This window comes from Hippopotamus amphibius, chromosome 5, assembly GCF_030028045.1.
Source record: "Hippopotamus amphibius kiboko isolate mHipAmp2 chromosome 5, mHipAmp2.hap2, whole genome shotgun sequence".
In the NCBI taxonomy this organism is placed as follows: Eukaryota; Metazoa; Chordata; class Mammalia; order Artiodactyla; family Hippopotamidae; genus Hippopotamus; species Hippopotamus amphibius.
In genome coordinates this window covers 125764527-125784753 of record NC_080190.1, presented here as the reverse complement: position 1 = coordinate 125784753, position 20227 = coordinate 125764527, and the positions used below count along the sequence as shown (strand labels likewise).

The 20227-nt window shown below is 43.6% G+C and overlaps 2 protein-coding genes across 12 annotated transcripts in view; one reads left to right on the top strand and one right to left on the bottom strand.

The window, feature by feature from the left end:
- Positions 1-7005, bottom strand: part of PLAG1 (PLAG1 zinc finger) — a 51657-nt gene extending 44652 nt beyond the window's left edge. For 6 of the 7 annotated variants that reach the window (XR_009053956.1, XR_009053957.1, XM_057736633.1 and 3 more), the window contains exon 1: positions 6777-6976. The gene's annotated coding sequence lies outside the window, so the exon portion shown is untranslated. Of the gene's footprint in view, positions 1-6776 lie in introns of all 7 variants that reach the window. The other variant, XM_057736634.1, reaches the window with a different exon arrangement.
- Positions 7006-7380: 375 nt separating this feature from the next.
- Positions 7381-17502, top strand: CHCHD7 (coiled-coil-helix-coiled-coil-helix domain containing 7). Of its 5 annotated transcripts, XR_009053961.1 has the most exons (5): positions 10230-10426; positions 11899-11997; positions 12750-13533; positions 14867-14985; positions 16967-17502. XR_009053961.1 is itself a non-coding variant. In XM_057736673.1 (4 exons), the coding sequence occupies exons 2-4, from the start codon at positions 10373-10375 to the stop codon at positions 12852-12854; spliced, it is 258 nt and encodes an 85-aa protein (XP_057592656.1). In that variant the 5' UTR covers positions 7381-7514; positions 10344-10372; the 3' UTR covers positions 12855-13939. The 5 variants fall into 5 exon arrangements, 4 of the variants coding, with proteins under 4 accessions (XP_057592656.1, XP_057592657.1, XP_057592655.1 ...); XM_057736673.1 differs by lacking the exons at positions 14867-14985; positions 16967-17502 and adding an exon at positions 7381-7514 and having other exon boundaries at positions 10344-10426; positions 12750-13939; XM_057736674.1 differs by lacking the exons at positions 14867-14985; positions 16967-17502 and adding an exon at positions 7386-7514 and having other exon boundaries at positions 10357-10426; positions 12750-13939.
- Positions 17503-20227: the final 2725 nt, after the last annotated feature.

The following is a 20227-nucleotide window of genomic DNA, read 5'->3' as shown; positions in this document are numbered from 1 at the left end:
ATTCAATCAACTTTTTACTAAGGTATCTTCAAGTGAACAAAATTGATTAAAACATTTTTCTAATTTTGCCTATTAGACAAAGGGACTAAATTCCTCATTCTCTGATTTCTAGTTTAACAGTTTCCAAAAATATACCTCAAAATTAAAGGCTCTAATGTCAAACCATTGATTAAAAAGATAATTTTTTAAAAAGGTGTATGACAGCCCTTTAGTTGTATCATTTCATCCGAGAATTAACATTCCCATATTCAGAAACTAAAAGACAGACTATCACAACTAATCAATCAACATGTGCAATTCCAATATTGGTTTGAGACAATAATTCAAATATTTAATATCTGAAAGCCTAAAATTAGTCCCTCACTTTCAAAAAAAGGTAGAGCTCAAGACTCTACAATGGCAGATCATCACAAGCTGTAGAGACAAAAGATGCCTCCCCTACCCTCAAAATATTTTCTAATATTAAAGGAAAATTCCAATCCTAAACATAACACTGTAACATGTCTAGATTCTCCATCAGAAAACCAACTGCTAACTAATAGGAAAGAAAATTCCTTTAATTGTCAGCCAACACCTAAAAACATTCCAGAAATTAAGAAGTTTGTGAATGTTCTTGTTTTTACCTTGTGAAAAGCTTTTTAAATGTTACTAAGTCTATAAGAAATTATTTAAACTGCCCTAAAAAAGTCCACAACGTACACTGTCCTTAGACTAAGGTTTTAAAATTTATTTCATTAACTTAACAGAAAGTTTTAAACTTTCTGATGAAGGATGAAGAAAACAATTTTCAACAGTTTCTAAAATTTTTCAGAACACTTCACTTAGGTACACATTTAAAATAATCTTTAATCTTTAAAAAGAAATAACAAAAAATCATTTTTCCTTACTTAAAAATAAAGAATCCCCCCAAACCACTACATATTATTCTTAGAATTTAATTTAGTTTAATACAAGTGTAAAGATATGGAGGAAAAACTTTGGGGGAATCTATTTTTAAAAGGTTATCATAAAACCAGCAATCTGTATTAAAAATACTCTCTTATAGATTCCCCCAATTACCACTCTCATTTTTGGGGGGTAAATTTATTATTATTTGCTTTGTAGTTAGTTATTCTTTATTCACATAAGTCAAATTTTAAATTTACCATGATTATTACTTAATATGATATTCCCATCTACCTAGTTCTTTCCCATTAATTTTGGACACTTTAGTCCATACCTATGTTCTTATAATACACTTTCATTATTTAAAACTCTTTTATAAAAAAAGACTTCAAGAAAAGAATATTTTTGCTTTCTAACATTCGCATTTCTAGGTTTTCTATGTATTTAGATTAGGAAAAGTTTTCACTTAAAAAAAAAAATGCAGGGAAACATTTCAAGCAAATTGTTCCTCCTCTTAACCTGGGACACAACTACCTAAATTCATTCATTCTACATAGGCATACGCATTTCTTAGGTCGCCATCTCAAATTCCCCCCACACACTGTGGTTAGTTTTAACACCATGACCCTACAGTAACTCTGTTTACAAGATATCCAGGGACTTATAAATACTAACAATTTTAATGCAGTATCACACCACCTCACTTTTTAAAAATGAGATATTATTTGCTTTCTAAAAATGGGATTTTGTTTTCTGATAAGCATTTAAAAAAAAAAAAAGCAAAAACCTTAACACTTTAACAACAAACACTAGTACATACACAAAATCAGAAAACAAAAATACCAAAGCAACCTTGGTAGTTCCTCACCATCACATCCTTGTCAGTACCACCCTGGATGGAGAAGGCAGAGGCAGGTGGACACCCAGAGTAGAATGCAAATACCTGGGCAGTAGGCCAAGCGATTTAAAAGTAAAAATCAAATTATGCCCCTGCAAGAATTTCTACTAGGCTTTCATACATGTGTATTTCTCATAACTTCAAATGTTAATAACTACACACCAATACTTTCATAAAATCTTATGATCTAAAATTTTGCATTTAATGTCTCAAATTAAATTTAAAAATTAAATTTGCTAATAAGATATAAAAGTTGCCCTGTTATAAATGAAAAGTAGTAACACAGTAGATGTCAGGTTCAGGCTTTTCAAAAAAAAATTAGGTACTGAAATACATATAAAAGTAAAAATTAGTTGCCTCCAAAGTGGTCTTATTGTAAAATGGGAAAGAATTCCCCTGCATGAATTCTAAATTCATACTTAAGTTTACAGTTCATCAATCCAATGTACCCTGCCCTCACATTTAACTTTTTGGAAATACTTTTCCAAGGCTACCTAAACACCTACTAATTGGTTAAATGTGCTGCCTACATTAATTCCTGTTAATATTAAAGAAATTAAAGGTCCAATTTTGTTCTTCTGCAGTGTCTGATACAGTTTCAAAGTATTTGATGTGTCAGATAAGGTGTTTATCAGGTTCTTAAAACATTTAGAAAATGGCTCAAGGGACAATTTTTAGCTCTTCTACCTTTAACATATTCACTATCTTGGATTCTGTTGAACAGATTCAGTTCTTTCCTTCTTCTATAACTCATCCCTTACTCAAAAAACTTAATTAAAGAATCTCAGATGTTATCAGTATAAAGAGGAAAAATTTCTATTTATTTCCTATACATTAGGAAAGACATCAAAAAGAACAAGTATTCCAGGTTGTGTAAGTAAAGTTATTAAGTAAAACTTTTGTCTTTTCTTGGGGGGGGGGGTGTGTGTGTGTGTGTGTGTATGTATGTATGTGTGACAGGTAATTTTTTGTATGTATTATTTTTCCAAAGAAAAAGATTCTAAATAAAAAACACTAAAACACTCCTGGAAGGAACCAATATTTTGATTACACAGCTTAAGGGGCAAATGATTATCAAAACAAAACTTCAAAGACAGCTATAGATACATATTTCAGTTCTCCGGCTTTTCAAATCTCAAAGACAGGAGCATTATATTTCATTCAACAAATAACAATTTAATCCTTAGAAAGGAAAATTTCCAGAATACCAAACCAAAATGTATACAGTGACAACCAGGATTCTGTTAAAAACAAAGGAAATAAAAGAACACCTTTGTATGATATTACAACATAGAGTATCCTTAAAATTTTGAAACTATACTGATAAAAATATATTCACTAATTTATTTAGCTGTAAGATATCTGTTTATTAAAATATTTAGGTTATAATAAATATGCAGGTATTGAATTTTATCTGAATTAGCCCATATTTATAAACCATCTTCCACAGCAGTTAAATACCTGATAGAATTTCAAATAGCAAAATTAGGCATATAAATTCCAAATAAGAATCTCAATCTATGAGGTTTCTCTAATTCTAACTGAAATAAAGATTCTGAGTATACAACAACCTTAGCTTATTTCTGTAAATTGGTACAATTTAATAGTAGCTTCAGAAAAAGAGTGTTCAACAGGTAGTATTTCTTAGGCATTACAAAAGCTCAATACAATCAATTCAAATTTGTAATCATGCTATGCCCTATCTAAATAAGACTCTCTAAGGAATTACAGGTTTATGCTTGGGCGTGCTGCGTGCATTTTCTGATTTAGACAAGTAACCAGTTGTGTAAAACCCAAACATGAAGAAAGTTTTATCCACCCTTTGAGATAGAGGAAAAAAAATCACAATACCAGCATTTTTATTTAGGTTGACAATCAACTAATCATAACTTGAAGTGTCCAAACAACCTGAATAACTCAATGGTCTAATATAATTGGAAGAAATACTTTTCCTTCACTTTCACAGAAACTGAATTTATTGATATCAAAGTGGCAACTATTCAAGATCTAAAAGTCTCACTTATTTTAAACACATAGCTGAATTCTGACCACTTATAGTCAATGCAACTGTCTTGAGCCAAAATACAATGAAAATGTAAGATAAATTTCAAAGGTTTTATAAATATTAATGGCATTCTGAAACCTCTGGAAAGATTATTTGGCTGGGGGGAGGGGGGAGTGTCTCTTCTCCATTGACAGTTTAATCACTTTCCAATCAATTTTGATTTAACAGTGGGTTCATGGGATTAATTTTTTAATGAGTTCTTAGAAAGCTGCAATTGCTTCCAAAATCAGAAACCACAATACACCAATGTAATGCTGTCATGAAGGTATTTACAGAAAGGTGCAGATAAGAGCTCAGATGTGAACACAGGTTAACATACACTACACTTCAAAGAAATAATCTGTTTGTACAGGATGGCAAGAAAAAATATTCTGTATAAGAAGTCTAAAAATCCAGCCCTAATTTTAATCCTTTTCTTTAAATCATAAAAACAAAGGAAAATAGGCATCTACTCCAGAAACTTCATATACCTGTGGAAAACGGAGCACAAGTAAATTCTATTCAAGATAAACCTTAATCTCCAATAGAGTACAGCAAACAACTTACAAATTTTAAATTTTTAAAATATTGTGAAAATCTAAGCCATTAGAGTCAATAGTAGTTTATGATCAGTAAACATTTCCTGTTAAATAACAAATAAATTCAACTTAGAAGATACAAACTGGCATGTTACAGGACTTTAAAATCTTTTAATTTCAAAGGCGCAGAGTTACAGCACATGTATAGGATGGGGTTTTAAAATGGGTATGCGTAAACTTTTCCATGGTGTTGGTGTATGTGTTTTTTTTCCCTTAAAGAAATGCCTACTGCCTACAGTGTAAAAGAATCTCCACCACTCTGTCTGCAGTTTTCAACCAGAAGTCCTCAATGTACCTTAAGCCAAATTGAATATTAGGTATTTTACAGCTTTTACAAAATGGCTGTAAAATCACATTATGGGCATACACAGCTCTTTGATCTCACTGCACAGAATTCATAACTGTTCAATAATGCTATACCATTACACCACACACCTTAAACTATTTCCATTTTTCCACAATTCCTTCCAAAATCAGCTTCCAAAGCAAAGCAATGTAACATGCAAAGTTCCTGGGAGGGCTTGTTACACAAAAGAACAGCTTGGATACAAACTGATCTACACAATATCCATCTTCTGTCGAGCTTGCTTACCCCTCCTTTCCCTTCATCCCTGCTAAAGGTGGGTGCATCTGAGTAATGGAAAGAGGAGGCTCTTCCATCACCACACCCTCCCAGCACCTCTGCTTCTGGTCCTCACGCAGGGATTCTGTGTAGGTGATGAAAATCATAAGAAAAGAGAAGCTGTCCCTTTAAAATGCCCTGCTCTGTCCCCTATCCCACGTGGAACCAACATCAGCAGCACTTTCCCATTAACTTCAATGTGATGCAAGAGTCACCATCCTTTTCTATACATAAAACCAGAAAACCTCAGCTGAACATTCTTTCCTGAGGATGAGCAGGTGAAGCAAACGTGTCAGGAAGGGAGAAACCCAGCAACTCCCCACCCCACCCCAAAAGGTGCTCCAGTCTTGCACACCAGCCTCTGTGTGCAACATCACCTCTCTCCCCCTCCTCTGTAGAGCCTAGTTTGAAGAAAGGAGCGAGCCATCAACAAAACCTGAAGCATAAATGCGACGAAAATGCAATCTAAAGCCGGAAAGGTTTATTCTTCCAATCACACATATTAACTCTATTAAGAAAATGGCATCACTTTTTTTTTTCCACCGGGGGGGAAAAAAAAACCCCGCAACGATCATTAAAAGAGCGTTATAAAATAGCAAATATAGTGTTTATCTTATCTCAGATCAGTCCACATTACCAATAAGTTTAGCAGTTTCTGCACTACCACCTCCCCCCCCTCCCTCCCCCTCCTTCTCGAGCATCGGATTTTCACGTTTTCTCATTGTCGGTTGAGTTATAAAAGGCTTTTGCCCTTCGAAAGTTTTAAAAAAATAAATAAATATTAACTCCTTGGTCCCTGCAAAGTCAAAATGGGCTTCAGGGGAAAGGCGGTTCATCCTTCTACCTTGAGCGAGAAAAGGGGGAGCATCCCGGATTTTTGGGGATTTTTTTGCGATTTTTAAAAAATTTTTATTTGGTTATATGCCTGAGTTCTCCCTCCATTTTGGTTGTTTATGATACTGACAACAAGCTGTCCCTGCTCTGTGCAGATCTCCTGCTTTCATTTAGCACCCCCTCCCCCCCCGCAGCCACACACCCCGGGCTCACACCTCCCCGCAGACCCCGCACCCCGACCCCGACTCGCCCACCTGAGGAAAGGGCAAAAAGAAATCCATTTCTCCCCAAAAGAAAAACCTCTTTTGAAAAAGGGGCAAAGTTCCCCCAAGTCACTCAAAGTGCCCCCCAAATATTGCCGACTGCGGGTTTCCGCCAGGCCCTTTGGGAAGCGACCTTCCCCCGGGATGTTTTGGTGGAAAATGCGGAGAGTTTACTCTCAAAACTGAATTTATATTAATTTTTCCCTTATTTTTCGGGTCTCTAATGTCTTCCGCTCTCGCTGCCGCCGCTGCCGCTGTCACAATATTCACAGCACCAGAGAGGAGGAGGAGGAGGAGGAGGAGGAAAACTTTTCAAACTTTCCAGACCCTGAATAAAGGGGTTTTTTTTTTTCCCACCGACCTCACCTTCGGGTCTCCAGCCGCATCGCCCCCTGCCCTGTCAGCAGCGACTTCGGGAGTCCTCGCACCCCCGCGGAATTATTTTATTTGATTTTTTATTATTATTTTCCTCTCTGGGGTCCCGAGCAGGGGCTGAGAGGAGCACAAACTTTTCCTCCTCCTGCCGCCGCCGCGGCTCCTCTGCCCCCTCGGCGAGTCCCATAATTTAAATAACCCTGATATTCCTCCCGCTCAACGCCTCTCCGCCGCCCCGGACCCCGGGAGAACTCACCGCGGGGCTTTAACATCCTCCCTCCGGCCCGTCCGCCGCCTTTACACCACCCGCGGAATTTCTAATAATTTTTTTCTCATATTTCGGGCTGGACGCGGCGGGCCTGGAAATTGTTTCCTTACGCCTCTTTCCAGCAGCCATTGTAGTGTATGCGCTGCCCCTGCAGCCCAACTTGCAGCTGCCGCCGCCGCCGCCGCCGCTGCCGCCGCCGCCGCCGCCGACGTCGCGCCCACCGCCGCCTCCCCCGGCCCGCTCGGCCGCCGCCCCCGCCTCCCGCCGGCCCGCCCCCTGCCCCCGCCCGCCGCGGGCGCCCGTCCCCGCCCGCCCCCCACGCGCGCTCCGCCCCTGGGCCGGCCACTGGGAGCCGCCGCCGCCGCAGCCCGGCCCGCCGATTGGTCCGCCGCGCCGCCCGTCAAGCCGAAGTGTTAAGAGGCGGGCCGCGGCGCCGGGGGCGCGGCGGGGCGGGGGCGAGGGCGGGGCCTCACTCTCCGACCCGCCCACTCCTCCGGCCTCAGCCCTCCTCCCGCCGGCTGGGGGCGGGGCGAGGCCCGCCCGCCCCCGCCGCGCCGGGCCCCGCTCGCCTGTCAGTCAGGCGGCGGCGCGCGCCGATTGGGCCGCCGGCCGCCGGGGAGCGGGGGCAGCACGTTGGGATGCGCGCTACTTAAGGTCCGGCTGCGTGAGCCATTGACGTGTTTGGAGCTGGAGACGGCCTGGGCGCTGGCGGAGCTGCCGCCAGAGGTGAGTGGTCCCCCGCCCTTCCCTCTGCGGCGGCTGCAGGGCTGAGGGAAGACACGGGCGCGCCTGGGCCGCCGCGGGGCCCGCATCCGCTCCTCCGGCGTGAAGCCTCTTCCACGAGGCCTCGCCTGGACCAGGGCCCCTACCCGTCGCACCTTCTTCCCGGGACACGGGTCTCCGCGGGCCGGTGGAGTGGAAGGTGCCCCCTGCCCGGGCACCCCCAGCCCTTCCTTCACCCTCCTTCCCAGCCTTCGGAGCGTACCTGCCTAGCCCTGCCCCCGGTTCCCTGCGTCCTCCTCGCCCCCTGCCCTTCAGGGTGCCGTTGAAGGTAGGAGCAAGGTGTGTTCACCTGCGCCCGCCGTCTCCCGTGGGGCGGACGGGCAGCTCGCGGAGGCGGCGGGGCCTGGGGCTCGCCTCGCCCCGGGGTCTCCACACGCCTTCCCCGCCCGCTCCGCAGGGCCACTCCGACTTCCTGACCCTGCCTTGCCTGTACCCTGCCGTGGGCGAAAGGCTTGAGGGCCTCGCAGGACGTGTTTCAGCCTCCCGACGGTGGCCCCGCGGTTTGGGAGGGCCGCAGCCCCTGCCTGGGCTCGGATCAGCTTTGTGGGGTGGGGGGGGAGGCTTGGACGTGTCAGCAGCGTTCCCTTCCTCCTTCCCTTACAGAGCTGCTCCGAGTGGGGACCTGAACCACTGGGTGGGAAATCAAGAAATATTTTTTAAAGCATTTTGCCCTTTGGGAAAGATTTTAGAGCTATTCCTCAAGTGTGCTGTGCTTTTGCGGCCCCTCCCTCAAATCGTCGGTTTCTTTCTGACTGTCCTTTGCATGTAGAACTTCGTCACGTTTGTTTGGTACCTTCAGAAAGTAAGTAGATAAGGCCTCCCTGGCAGAACACTCGATTTTGCCTTCAGCCCCGCTCCTCCTTGTAACTGTAAACTGACATTTCCTCTTTATTTCCAGTTAATACATGAGGATTCATGCAAAGAAGGTGACAGTCGGCAATCCAAACTTAGGTTGACTTGTGTTTAGAATCGGAAAGGGAAAGGAAATGAAAAGTGGATAAACTCCTACAGCGAACCCGTTCGGTATAAGTGATGTTTACTCCTAGGTGTTATTTTTAAAGAATTCCTGGCTGATGACGATGATAAAATGCAAAGCAGAACATTTTACGGAAGGCAGGCAACCTGAGTTCTGTCTCCGTTTGATCGTTGTTGAGATTATATCCAAGGAATATGAACAGCTAAGCGGAGCCCTGTGCTCTCACAGCATAGGACAGAGGTAGAAAAGAAGGCTGTGAATTTACTTAGTGCCCTCACCTGTTTTAGGAAGAAGTCCAGCCTGCAAAGGAATTGTATTCAAGAGAGGAAGAAGATTCTAGATATAATTGAACAGCATCTTGAATTTCCTTTTTGCCAAGATGTTTCTTTTAGCTAGGTATACTCATGTATTGGTCAATGAAGATCATAAAATAAAAGGATTACTTCATGCGTACTGAAAGGACCCCAGAATGACTAGAGTTTTTTCTACCCTTCTTTGCAAAGGTTATCTGCTTTAGCCTGGACATCCTGATCTTTCTCTTTATAGAGAAACAGAACTAGTTGACTCATGATTCAGAATACCTCCACTTTTCAGGAGCTTGTGGGGTTTGATTGTTTTTCCTGAATGTACTTTATTTCTTTTAACATGGCTGATATTTTTTGATGGTCCCATCTTGGGCAAGGAAACTAGAAACCATTTTGTGCAAAAATTCTGACCTCTGTCTGGTTATAGTGTTGAAGCTTTTTATGCAGTGGTGTTTTTGGTAGGTCATACTACATTTCCTGGCTTCTCCTTTGGTTTTTAGGTGAAAGTTTAGCTAGAACAGGACTCAGGAGTAGGCTCCTTAAACTTAGTGCAGAGCATTTAAAAATATTTGTGGGTGGCTTATTGATAGTATGCCAGGATATTGAAACAAACAAAATATTACTCTTAAGTAATTAACAGTTAGTTGATTTACTTTATTTTTAGTTTTAGTTTTCTCTTAGTTCATTTCTGTGACATGTCTTCGAAGGTAATAGGCATACCAGTTTCAGTTAACTTCATTATACGGAGCAGTTGTCCCGGGGTATAGTCGACATACCTGTTATGTGAGTATATGACTTGACTAGGAATCACTATGGGCTCTTAGAGAATGGTGGTCATCGTTCATCAATAAAGGCTTCTTCAGAGCTGTATCTGTATAAGGCTTTAGTTGGAAGATTAGTGCTCCACAGCAGCATCCCCTGACTTCCTTCAACCCTGGGAAGTATCCATTAAGTAGAAGATGCCCCTGGAAGTTAAGGTTCAGATTTCTTTTTTTAACTTTTCAAAATCTCAGCTAAGTAATAACTTTGTTTTTCTTTGGTATATTGGCCACCCCAGGGCTGGCCACTGGTACTTGAGTTAACAGATGTTTTTGCTCAATTATTCCACCCTTATTTTGTGTGTTAATCAGTGTATAATAAGGAAGTAATCGTTAGAGGGCATGCTGTATTTTTAGATTTTGTTCATACATTTTAATGGCTTAATCTTTAGAAATAGGAGTAAACTAAAACCGAATTTTAGCTGGACTGTCTTTCTTTCTGGACACTGTAATCAAATATCAGTAGATGCACTTAAATAATTTAAATAAGGCCTTTGTGCTGAGGCACATGTCAGTGCAAAGGAGAATCACATCTGAGTCTATTCTGAAAATACAGAGGGTACATGAGTTCCTCACTGGATCATCATGATGCCAGAATTAACTTTTCAGGTACTTGTGGAGCCGATGAGATTTACTGACTTATATCGTCATCCACTGTGTAACTCTTCCTCAGCATCTGCCTGCAGGGAGAAGACGGTGAGGATGCCCTTGGCAACGCAGAAGCTGAGAGATCCCAACACAAACCCTTGCTTGTCGGTAAGCGGATTCGCTTTTGTGACGAGTGTTAAGTTGGAAAAACAGGCTTCTTCTGATTTTGTGGGCATCAGTTTTCTGCAATTCTTGAATAAAGTTATTTCTGTGCAAGAAATATTCCTGGCCTGTGTATCCTTATTTCACTAGAGCATTTTTAGATAGTCATGATTAAGCTAACAAAGATTCATCTCTCTTATGTTTCCTTAATTTGTAAAACACACAAGCTTTTAGTTGTCACTGTAATACTAGACAAGCATGTGTAACACCGAGGAAATTCTTGAGTCCAAACATACAAAGTTGGAAAGCAGGTATTTTTAAACAGTCACTGAAATTTATGTTTTGATAGCAGTGATTTCATCATGTCCCTGAGACAGCCTGGCTGAGGAAAAGGGGCTGATAACTGAATTAGCCTATTTAAAGCCTGAAGGTTTTCACAAAGGTATCATGTAAACAGAATGTTTTGTTGTAACAATAAGCTTTTATTGGCATGTATTTGGTATGATTAGCAGTTTTTACTTGTGGCATTGTCACTCTTGAATAATGGCGTCATCAGATGCTATTTCATCAGGTGCTATGAAAATTATATTCCCCGCTCCTATATGCATTTTCCAAATATACACATTCATTAAATATTTGGCATGGAAATTTAGCTTTGTTCTATACATGGGATCTGTTTTCAGCAGCTTTACTGAGTCTCTTTAGCTAGACCATGCATCTTAGATCTGTGAAGCAAGTTACCTTCCCCGTTATTTAAAGTTTTTCTTTAGACGGCGTCTCAGCATCATCTTTCACTTTGAAGTTTGTTAACCAGGCTACTTCCAGTTCAGCTAAAATTTAATTCCCAAATGGCACCTACCCTCCTTTGAACTCATAGCCCTGTGTTGCTCACCTTGGTTTTGAAGTGCTGTTAATGATATATATTAAAATCGCTCACATAATAGTGTATCTACCTGCCTAATGGAGTAAGTGATAGCCGAATGCACGTTGAGGTGAATGTTGTTAAGTTCCCTTGATGTCGACCAGTCATTAGCAACTGACTTAGGTTCTCAAAACCATGGAACATCAAACATTCAAGTCCAGGCGGGAACTTGGAGGATCAGAGAGCTGCTCTCTGGCTCTTGCATGTGGCTTCCTGTGTGCAGCCCTGATTTCAAGCATGTGGCACTTTGCCTAGCCTCTTTGTTAAGTGGTTAGTGAGTTAAGTGATCTCAGTCAGTGCTTCGACTCAAATTTCTGTGATCAAATACTCAGAAAACTGACCCAGCTATGAAAAGGAAGATGTCTGCTTTGAGCAGAACACATGCTGGGATAGTTGGGAAAATAAGTCCGTTTCTGTTCATGATCTGTCCATTAAAATGAACAAAAAGGAACTATTTCATAGTACCTGCTCTGGGGGGAGGCAGCTTCGGAAGTTTGTTTGTTTTCTTTTAGATGCCATTCTACCTCTTAAATGATGCCTATCTTACATTTTTAAGGAATCTGATGCTTCTACCAGATGTATGGATGAAAATAATTATGACAGGGAAAAGTGTTCCAATCAATTCTTGAAGTACAAAAACTGCCGGAAGTTCTGGGTAAGCCTAGTCTAGTTCCCTTTATGTTAAAACTCATCTGTCAGGCTTGAAACGGAGGCCTGAAATGTGTCCGTACCCACCGTCCTTCCTGAGTGATGGCTGTAGGAAAGTTACCTTTTTGAGTTTATCCTCCGTGTGCCCTGAAGGATCTTTGGGCGCTCTCCTTAGCTGCCTCCCTCTCCTCCCACATGTAAGGATGCCGCTCTGACAGAGGTGGGTCTTCCTACGGGTATGAGTATCTGCCGCCCTGAAAGGATAACTTGTTATAACTTTAGTTCTCTGGAGGTGAGCGGAGTGGGTGGCTTGCCCTGTCCCAGCACATGTCAGGTTTCCTCTTCTCCCCCTCCCCTCCCGTCGCCACCCATGGTCCCGTGTTTTCGGAACATTGCTGTATAATTCCTGCTTCGCTGAGCACCAGATCTAGCTGCGTCCTTTCCCCCTGCTCGATCGCCTGCTGGCTTCCTTGGGCAATTACTCCTTAGCTCCTCTCCGTGGGCTGTACTGCTGGGCTCATAGTTAACAGTGTGCCCCCACCCCAGTTACGGTTAACGTACGCCTGTGGGAACAGTCACTTCTGTTTAATTGATAACCACCTGAAAGCAGTATCTGGAGTCTTAGAATTCATTTTTTTGTTTTTGTTAAATTTGGTTTCTTTGTTTCCTTTTTGAAGACACAATAGCAGATTATTGGCAAATGATTAGCATTTAGTACTTGACTGACTTTGGTTTCCTCTTCTTTGTACACACACGCAGAATTCTGTCATGATGCAGAGAAGACAGAATGGAGTGAAGCCACCTATGCCGACAGCAGCAGAGAGAGACGAAATCTTGGGAGCAATGGGAAAGATGCCCTATTGAGTGGTTGCATTAAAGTCATTTATTTAACTTAGAAGCAGATGGATATTTTTAAGAAGTGGTAACTGTAACTTCCTAAGACCTTCCAGGCCTTACCCAGACAGGTCTCAGATTCCACCCGCGGAAGCCCTGTGCCCCCAGTGTTTGCTCTCGGTGCCATGATGGGAGCAGGCCATCCTGGCCCTGCCGTGTCACCAAGTTTGTACGATGAAGGCAAGGGAGCCTGAGGAAGGGCTCCGTGGAGAGTTGAGGTTTTCTGCTCTTTCTTGAAAGAGAAGTAAGACGTGAACAAGGAGGGACTTGATGGGGGTGAAAGGGAAGCAGTGTTTCCAAGGAAGGGAAATGATGTGAGTGACGAGGGGAAAGCGGGAGCCACGTCTGGAGAGCAGTGTACGGACAGTTCCCCTGGAGGGTGAGGTGGGGAGCAGACCGGGAGGGAAGCCCGGGGGGAGGCGTGCTGGGCTTGAGGTCTCTGCCCCAACTTCACTCACCCACCTTGGTTTAAAAAGGTTAGGGGAGCAGCGGTAAGGTAAAGTTGTCTTAAATGGCATGCAGAAGAACTGGTTTTCTGTATTTTCTTTCTTTAAGGAAAGACTTAGAGGATTCTGTGACTAAAATCTGTGAATGGTGGACAACCTTCTGAAGGCATAGTATTCTTGAACCACAATAATGGAAAGAAAAGGTGATGCTTTCAGAAGTAGGATTTCTACTTGCAGGATAAGGTGGACAAGGAGGGTTTGGGGTTCATCAGGGGATCACAACACAGGATGAGGCTAGAGCTTAGTTTCCTTTCATGATACAAAAGCAGGAATATTCAGTATCATGATCAGAGTGGATTGTGTAGCAGCTCTCAAAGTCACTGCCTTTTAAAATCCAGTTTTTCATTTACAGAATTGTAAAAGACATTATTTGATAAAATTTAATATGTTTAGAATGTCAGTGAAAACAAATAGCTAGTGTCCCATGTTTTCATCTGGTCCTGGAGCAAGAGTATTATTTTAGCGGCTGCTGACAACAAACTATCCATCTCATTGGTCTTAGTCCAAAACCCAGGTCAGATGTTTCTAAACCATATGACCTTGATTTCCAAATGTGATTCTATTTGAATAAAAGATGGATTGTTTCAGACATTCTTTGTATTGATTGCTTTAAAAATGATGGATTAAAATAGGAGCTGACAGGAAATTAATACATACTGTGTAAGAAGCATTTCAGTACTTCTAAGCTTGTTTAAGGGTTTGGAATTTTAATGTCACATTTTTAAATGATCGTACCAACATCAACATTCATCGGGTAGCTATTTGTCCTGGCTTTTTTTTTTAAATAGGTTTATTGAGATGCAATTTGTATACCATATAAATAATCTATTTAAAGTGTACAATGCAATGGCTTTTAGTGTATTGACAAAGTTGTGCAGTCATCTCCACAATTGATTTTAGGAGACATCATCCCAGAAAGAAACCCTGCACCTGTTGGCACACATTCTTCATTTCTTCCTAATACCACCCTTCCTCCCCACTTCCCCAACACTTAGGCAACTACTAATGTACTTTCTGTCTCTAGAATTGCCTATTCTGGATATTTCCATAAATGGAAACATACAACATGTGGTCTTTGGTGGCTGGCTTCTTTCACTTAGCCTCATGTTTTCAAGGTTCATTCCTGTTGCATGTATCAGTCCTGTGTTCCCTTTCGCTGCCAAGTAACCTTCGATGGTATGGACACACCACATTTTATTTATACAGTCACCAATTGATGGGTGTTTGGGTTGTTTCCACTGCTGGCTATTTTATGAGATGTGTTGCTGCTTGAACTTTTGTGTACAGGTTTTTGTGTGGATTAATTTCTTTGCTTGGATATATACCCAGCAGCTGAATTGCTGGGCCAGATGGTAACTGTGTTTAGCCTTTTGAGGAAGCAACAAACTGTTTTCCAAAGTGGCAGCAGCATTTTACAGTGTATGAGAGTTTCAGTGTCTCCACATCCTCACTAACAGTACCTGCCTTTGATCACAGCCGTTCCAGCAGGCAGGAGCTGGTGGGCACCGTGGCTTTGACTTGCATCCCCTGATGCCTGACGACACAGACCATCTGCGTATGCACATTGGCCACGTGTGCATCTTCTGTGGAGAAATGTGCGTTCAGATCCTGTGCTCATTTTTAAATTGGGTTGTGTATATTATTGAGTTGTCAGGGTCCTTTACATACACTAGACACAAGCCCCTTATAAGATGCATGGTTTGTGAATTTTATCTTCCATTCTTTGTGGGTTGTATTTTCACTTAATGTGTCCTTTGAAACACAAAAGCTTTTAATTTTGATGAAGTCCAAATTATTTTTTGTTGTAGCGTTCGGTGGCATATCTAAGAAAAGGTCCAAAGGTTTATATCTACGTTTTTTTCTAAGAGTTTTATGGTTTTAGCTTTTACGTTTAGGTCTTTGATCCATTTTGAGTTAATTTTTGAATGTGGTATGAGGTAGGGGTCCACCTTCATTCTCTAGCACACGTGGCTGTCCAGCCATCTCTGCCTCTTCTGTGGAAAAGCCTGTGGTTTCTCCTGAAGTGTCCTGACACTTCTGCTGCACAGCAGCTGATTGTATTTGTGAGAGTATTTCTGGACCTCGGTTCTGTCCCACTGATCTCTGTGTTGACCCTTCCATCAACACCACACCATCCTGGTCATGGTAGCTGTGTAGTGACAGCACAGCTCTTTGGTGGTTGGTTTCTATAGGTGTGTTTTCTATGAGGTCCTTTTTTTTTTTTTTTTTTTTTTTTTGGCGCACACGGGCTTAGTTGCTCTGCGGCATGTGGGATCTTCCTGGGGCAGGGATCGAACCCGTGTCTTCTAAATGGCAGGAGGATTCTTAACCACTTCGCCCCCTAGGAAGCCCTCTATGAAGTCCTTTTGAGGACAGACTAATTGGGGATTTCTGATCAGCAAACACTTAACATATGTAATCATAACAGGCTCTACCCAGGCAAAGCTGTTCAGGTCTAAGTTTGTCTTCAGTAATTTCCTAATTTCTTGCATACACCTTCACACACACCCTGCTGACTTCAGGACACTCTTCTTGTAACCTGTTGCTCAAGATCTAGGTGCACGACTTGGAGGAACAGAGTCCCAGGGGTTTCCCTTGTCACCACTGTTAAATTTGCCACTCTTATATCTCTCTAAGATTCTGTTTTGGGAGACGTGAAACCGATAAACTCATTGTGTGGGGATGTGAGTAGGTGCCTTGAGAAATCTGGGAGTCAGGCAGGCCTTTGCAAGCAGATATCAACTAACAAGATGTGTAGAAGGCATTGTACTGTGTTCACATGCATCTCACACTGGTTGGAAGCATCTCATTGCAGGTTGTGTGTGTGTAGTATGCAAAAGTGGTCCTTTTGAGAATCGCTGTATCTGTCTGAAAGCTCCTGGAGAATGGAGCAGTGTCATTCAGGGTTTTGTCCATAATGCCTGGTGAGCATCTAGTATGTAATAAACGATCAACAGCTGTATATGTATTTGGGGAGGGGAGGCTTTTAAAATTGAACACGTTGGAAAACATGCAGGTTCAAACTATGCAAACGGGTACACAGTGTAAATAAATCTGCCCAGAAGCAGCCAGTGTCACAGGTCTTCAAGGTTTTGCATGTATGTACAAGTGTATCTTTATATTTATTTGTTTTGCACAAAGCGAACATCATAGCGGGTAAGTGGAGGTGCTCTGCTTTTCTCAGGATATAGTTTGAAATAACTCACGTATGATTACAGATCGACTCCAGTTCTTTGTACAGGTTCACCCCCATGGAGCCGGTCTCCCGCTGCTGGGTTCCCTCTTAGAAACGAGGTCACAGCTATGGTTCTTTGCTTGTTCTGTTTTTATCTGTGCGATATATTTCTAAGAGTGGAGTTTCTAGGCTGAAGGTTTTGGTAGTTTGACTCTTGTAGATATTGGTAAATCGCCCTCCCACGGGAAACACACTCATTCACACTCCCAGAAGCAAAGCCTGTGCCTTCATTCCACATGCCCTCAGTCCTACTGGGCACTTTAGAACTTTCATTCTTATAAGTTGGTGACTGAAAAATGGAATGGGCATATTTATTTCCTTTGCCCATTTATTTTTTTTAGATTGTTGGTGTGAACGATTTGCAGGGGACTTCCCTGGTGGTACAGTGGTTAAGAATCCGCCTGCCAGTGCAGGGGACATGGGTTTGAGCCCTGGTCCAGGAAGATCCCACGTGCCACGAGGCAACTAAGCCCATGTGCCACAACTACTGAGCCTGCACTCTAGAGCCCGCGAGCCACAACTATTGAGCCCACATGCCACAGCTACTGGAGCCTGCGTGCCTAGAGCTGGTGCTCTGCAACAAGAGAAGTCACTGCAATGAGAAGCCTGCGCATCACAACGAAGAGTAGCCCCTGATCTCCACAACTAGAGAAAGCCCGTGTGCATCAACGAAGACCCAATGCAGCCAAAAAATAAACAAAAAAATTAAAAAAAAAAACCAATTTGCGGAACTCTTGGTATAGTAAGGAAATTACCTCTTTGTCAAACATATTCTGTGTATTTTTCCCAGTTTGTCTTTTAACTTCATGTTTTCATTTCTGAGCAGTGTTTTACATTTTAAGGTAATTAAATGGATCAGTCTTTTTGCTCCTGGTTTCTGGTGCTCAATAAATATTAGATGAATCCAAGTACAAGCACTGCTGTTGCACCTCAGTTCTGCCCGACGGACATTAGCTAAGTGCACACAAAGTGCAGAGTGCGGGGGCAACTTGCTGGTGGGGCAAGGCACTGCCGGCCTCAGGGGACTTAAAGACGCTCCCGGGAGGGGCCAGAGCAAACTTCCCAGAGGGTGAGCGGCCTCGACAGATGCAATGGGGCACGTGTGTGGGCCGTATCTGGGGCCCCGTCCTCTTTACTACCTGAAAGCAGAGGAGGTGAAGGGGCATGGCAGAGGCTCTGGACGGATGGGTTAGGAGCACATTGTGCGTGGGCGTGGATGCTGTTCCCGGGTCTTAGGTTTTCCTCTGTACAGGAAGGGAAGTTCTGCAGGGTTCTGAGATGGAGGTCAAATCCAGTGTGTGTTTAGAAGGAAAGTACTGGAGGCGCTGGGACAGAGGTTATCGCGAAGACCTTGGATCCCTGCAGCCCTCTACACCATATCCCGCGGGAATCCTCACCCTGCTCCAGGTCCTTCTGGGTACCGCAGCCCAGAGAACCTTCCTAAATGCACCCCCAGCGAGCTCCCTGCTTAACCTTCCCAAGACCTGCCGTTACCGCAGGGTAAACATCCACATTCCTTCCCCTTGTTTACAAGGTCCTCTAGATCTGGTGACATCTGTGAAGGGTGCAGGCTTGAGCGAGCTGGGGAGGGTATGTTTTTGGACACACAAGACCCAGGCTCTGTCCTCAAGGACCTTAGACTTCAGTGAGGGAGACAGACGTGAAGGTACCTGCCTCTTCTAGGCCCAGTGTCTTCCTGCACCATCACTGGCCCCAAGTGACTCCATCCTTCCAGTTGAATGCCCAGGCCTTTGGGGGGCCAAGGTCAAGTCACCCCTGGCCTTCAGCCTCCAGCCACCTCTGCAGCCTCCCTGCTTCCTGGGTCAGGGCCCATCTCCCACCCTCCCACCCCACCACGCCCCCACGGTGGCTGTCATTTTGTCAGTTCACATAATCAGATGAGGTAGAACCAGGCAAATAAAGCCACCTGAATGTGCTTTTAATTTTTCACGTTTTTATTTTGCAGAAGAAGAGTAAGAGAAATGTCTCCCAAGTGTGAAATGCTTTATTCTGAAAAGGAGACTAAAAGAGGGGAACCGGTTTTGCTTTGCAATTGTAAACACAGGAACGGCTTTCATGGACCATCGTCCATAGCAGGAGCGGCCTGTGTCATTGGTCGTGTCCATACTCGAAGCCCAAAACGGTGGGGTGGCACTGGGGGCCTGGCCCAGGCAGGTGACTTCTCTTAGGGACGCCAGGCTCTGTCTCTGCCCGGGATGGAGCTGTTGCGCGACCAAGTGCCAGGTGCGCTTCCGATACCCTGCTTTCTTCTAGGACAACTCCTAGCTTACCTTCTGCAAACCTGCTGGCCTACAGAGCTGTCCCCAGGCACGGAAGTTCCCTCACTCTGTCCGCTCAGATTCACTCTTTATTTCATCACTGTTTAGAGATCACTGATTAGAGACCACAAATAAGTCGGCTTGCTACCGACTCGGATTCCCCCACCTGTTCTGGTTTCCTCCCCAAGAAAGAAGGGTCAGGGCTGACTCCAGCCAGTCCTGGGGTAGAATGGTGTGGGGGGGTGGGGTGAGGAAGGGGCAAGTGAGCAGCGTTGGGACGGGGAGGAGGAGAGAGAGGGCTGCCCAGCGCGGTGAGCACCGAGGGAAAGGATCGGTCATGATGTAACTAAAGCTTCCAACGGCAGAACCTAATCCCAAACTCCACTTAATACCCAGATGTGAGACACAACTTGTTGTGGAAACAGCAGTGCATTTGGAGTCAAAATATCCGGATCTGGGTCCGGATTCTGCCACTTACTGCCTGCACAACCCTGAGCAAAGGGCTTAGTCTTTTGGAGCCTCTGTGCTGTGACTGTGTCTTATCTAAGCTGCCCTAACGACCCTATAGGTTGTTGTGAAACCCAAAGCAGGTTTCAGGTGTGTTGTGCAAGGAGGTATTATTAATATTTGAAATGCATTGATAAAAATAGTGGATTTATACGTAATCAGCAAAAGCCTGGCTAATTCTTGGTCTACTCTGAAAACTATAATTTTCTTACTTGCCCCTCAACCCATCCTTAAAATATACCCCAAACTCCACCTCTGCTAGAAGAGGTTGCAAGAAGCCAAACTGGTCATTTTATTTCACTCCCTCACTTATACAGTTTTATATAATTTGGTCCAGAACGTTCTCTCCTTATAATTTCCTTCTCACTCACACTCTACCCCATCCTAGTCACTTCACGTATACCTGAAATCTCCAATAAGCAAGAACAAGTACAAAAAAATTCATTTTGGGGGGCAGGTTATAAGAACAGGAGATACTTAACTGAGTCACTCAGAAGAAACTTAGTAGCCGTCGGTGTGCAGGGCCTGACGGGCACGAGTAGAACTGCCTGTGGCCGGATGGTCCCTCTGCCCACGGACTCTCTTGCAAAGCTGCCCTCTGTCGCTTTAGGGATTGCCCTGGCCTCTTGGTGGGTCGGCTGTACCTCACACCGGTCCTAGTCCTGTCCCAGAAGTGGCTTTTCACCCTCTGCACCCTCCCCATGCCTGAGAGCTCAGTGCAGCTCTAGTCCACTCTGTCCGTCATTAGATGCTGGCTTCCGTCACCTCGTCCCTGGTTGTAGACGTAGGTCGTCCCCACCACGTCCTGCACTAAAC

Bases quoted from the DNA above. Each gene is read 5' to 3' on its own strand.
- CHCHD7 (XM_057736670.1), top strand. From the start codon at position 10,256: ATGATGCCAGAATTAACTTTTCAGGTACTTGTGGAGCCGATGAGATTT. The intron at 10,427-11,898 runs GTAAGCGGATTC...TACATTTTTAAG, and splicing joins ACACAAACCCTTGCTTGTCG to GAATCTGATGCTTCTACCAG. The intron at 11,998-12,749 runs GTAAGCCTAGTC...ACACACACGCAG, and splicing joins AAAACTGCCGGAAGTTCTGG to AATTCTGTCATGATGCAGAG.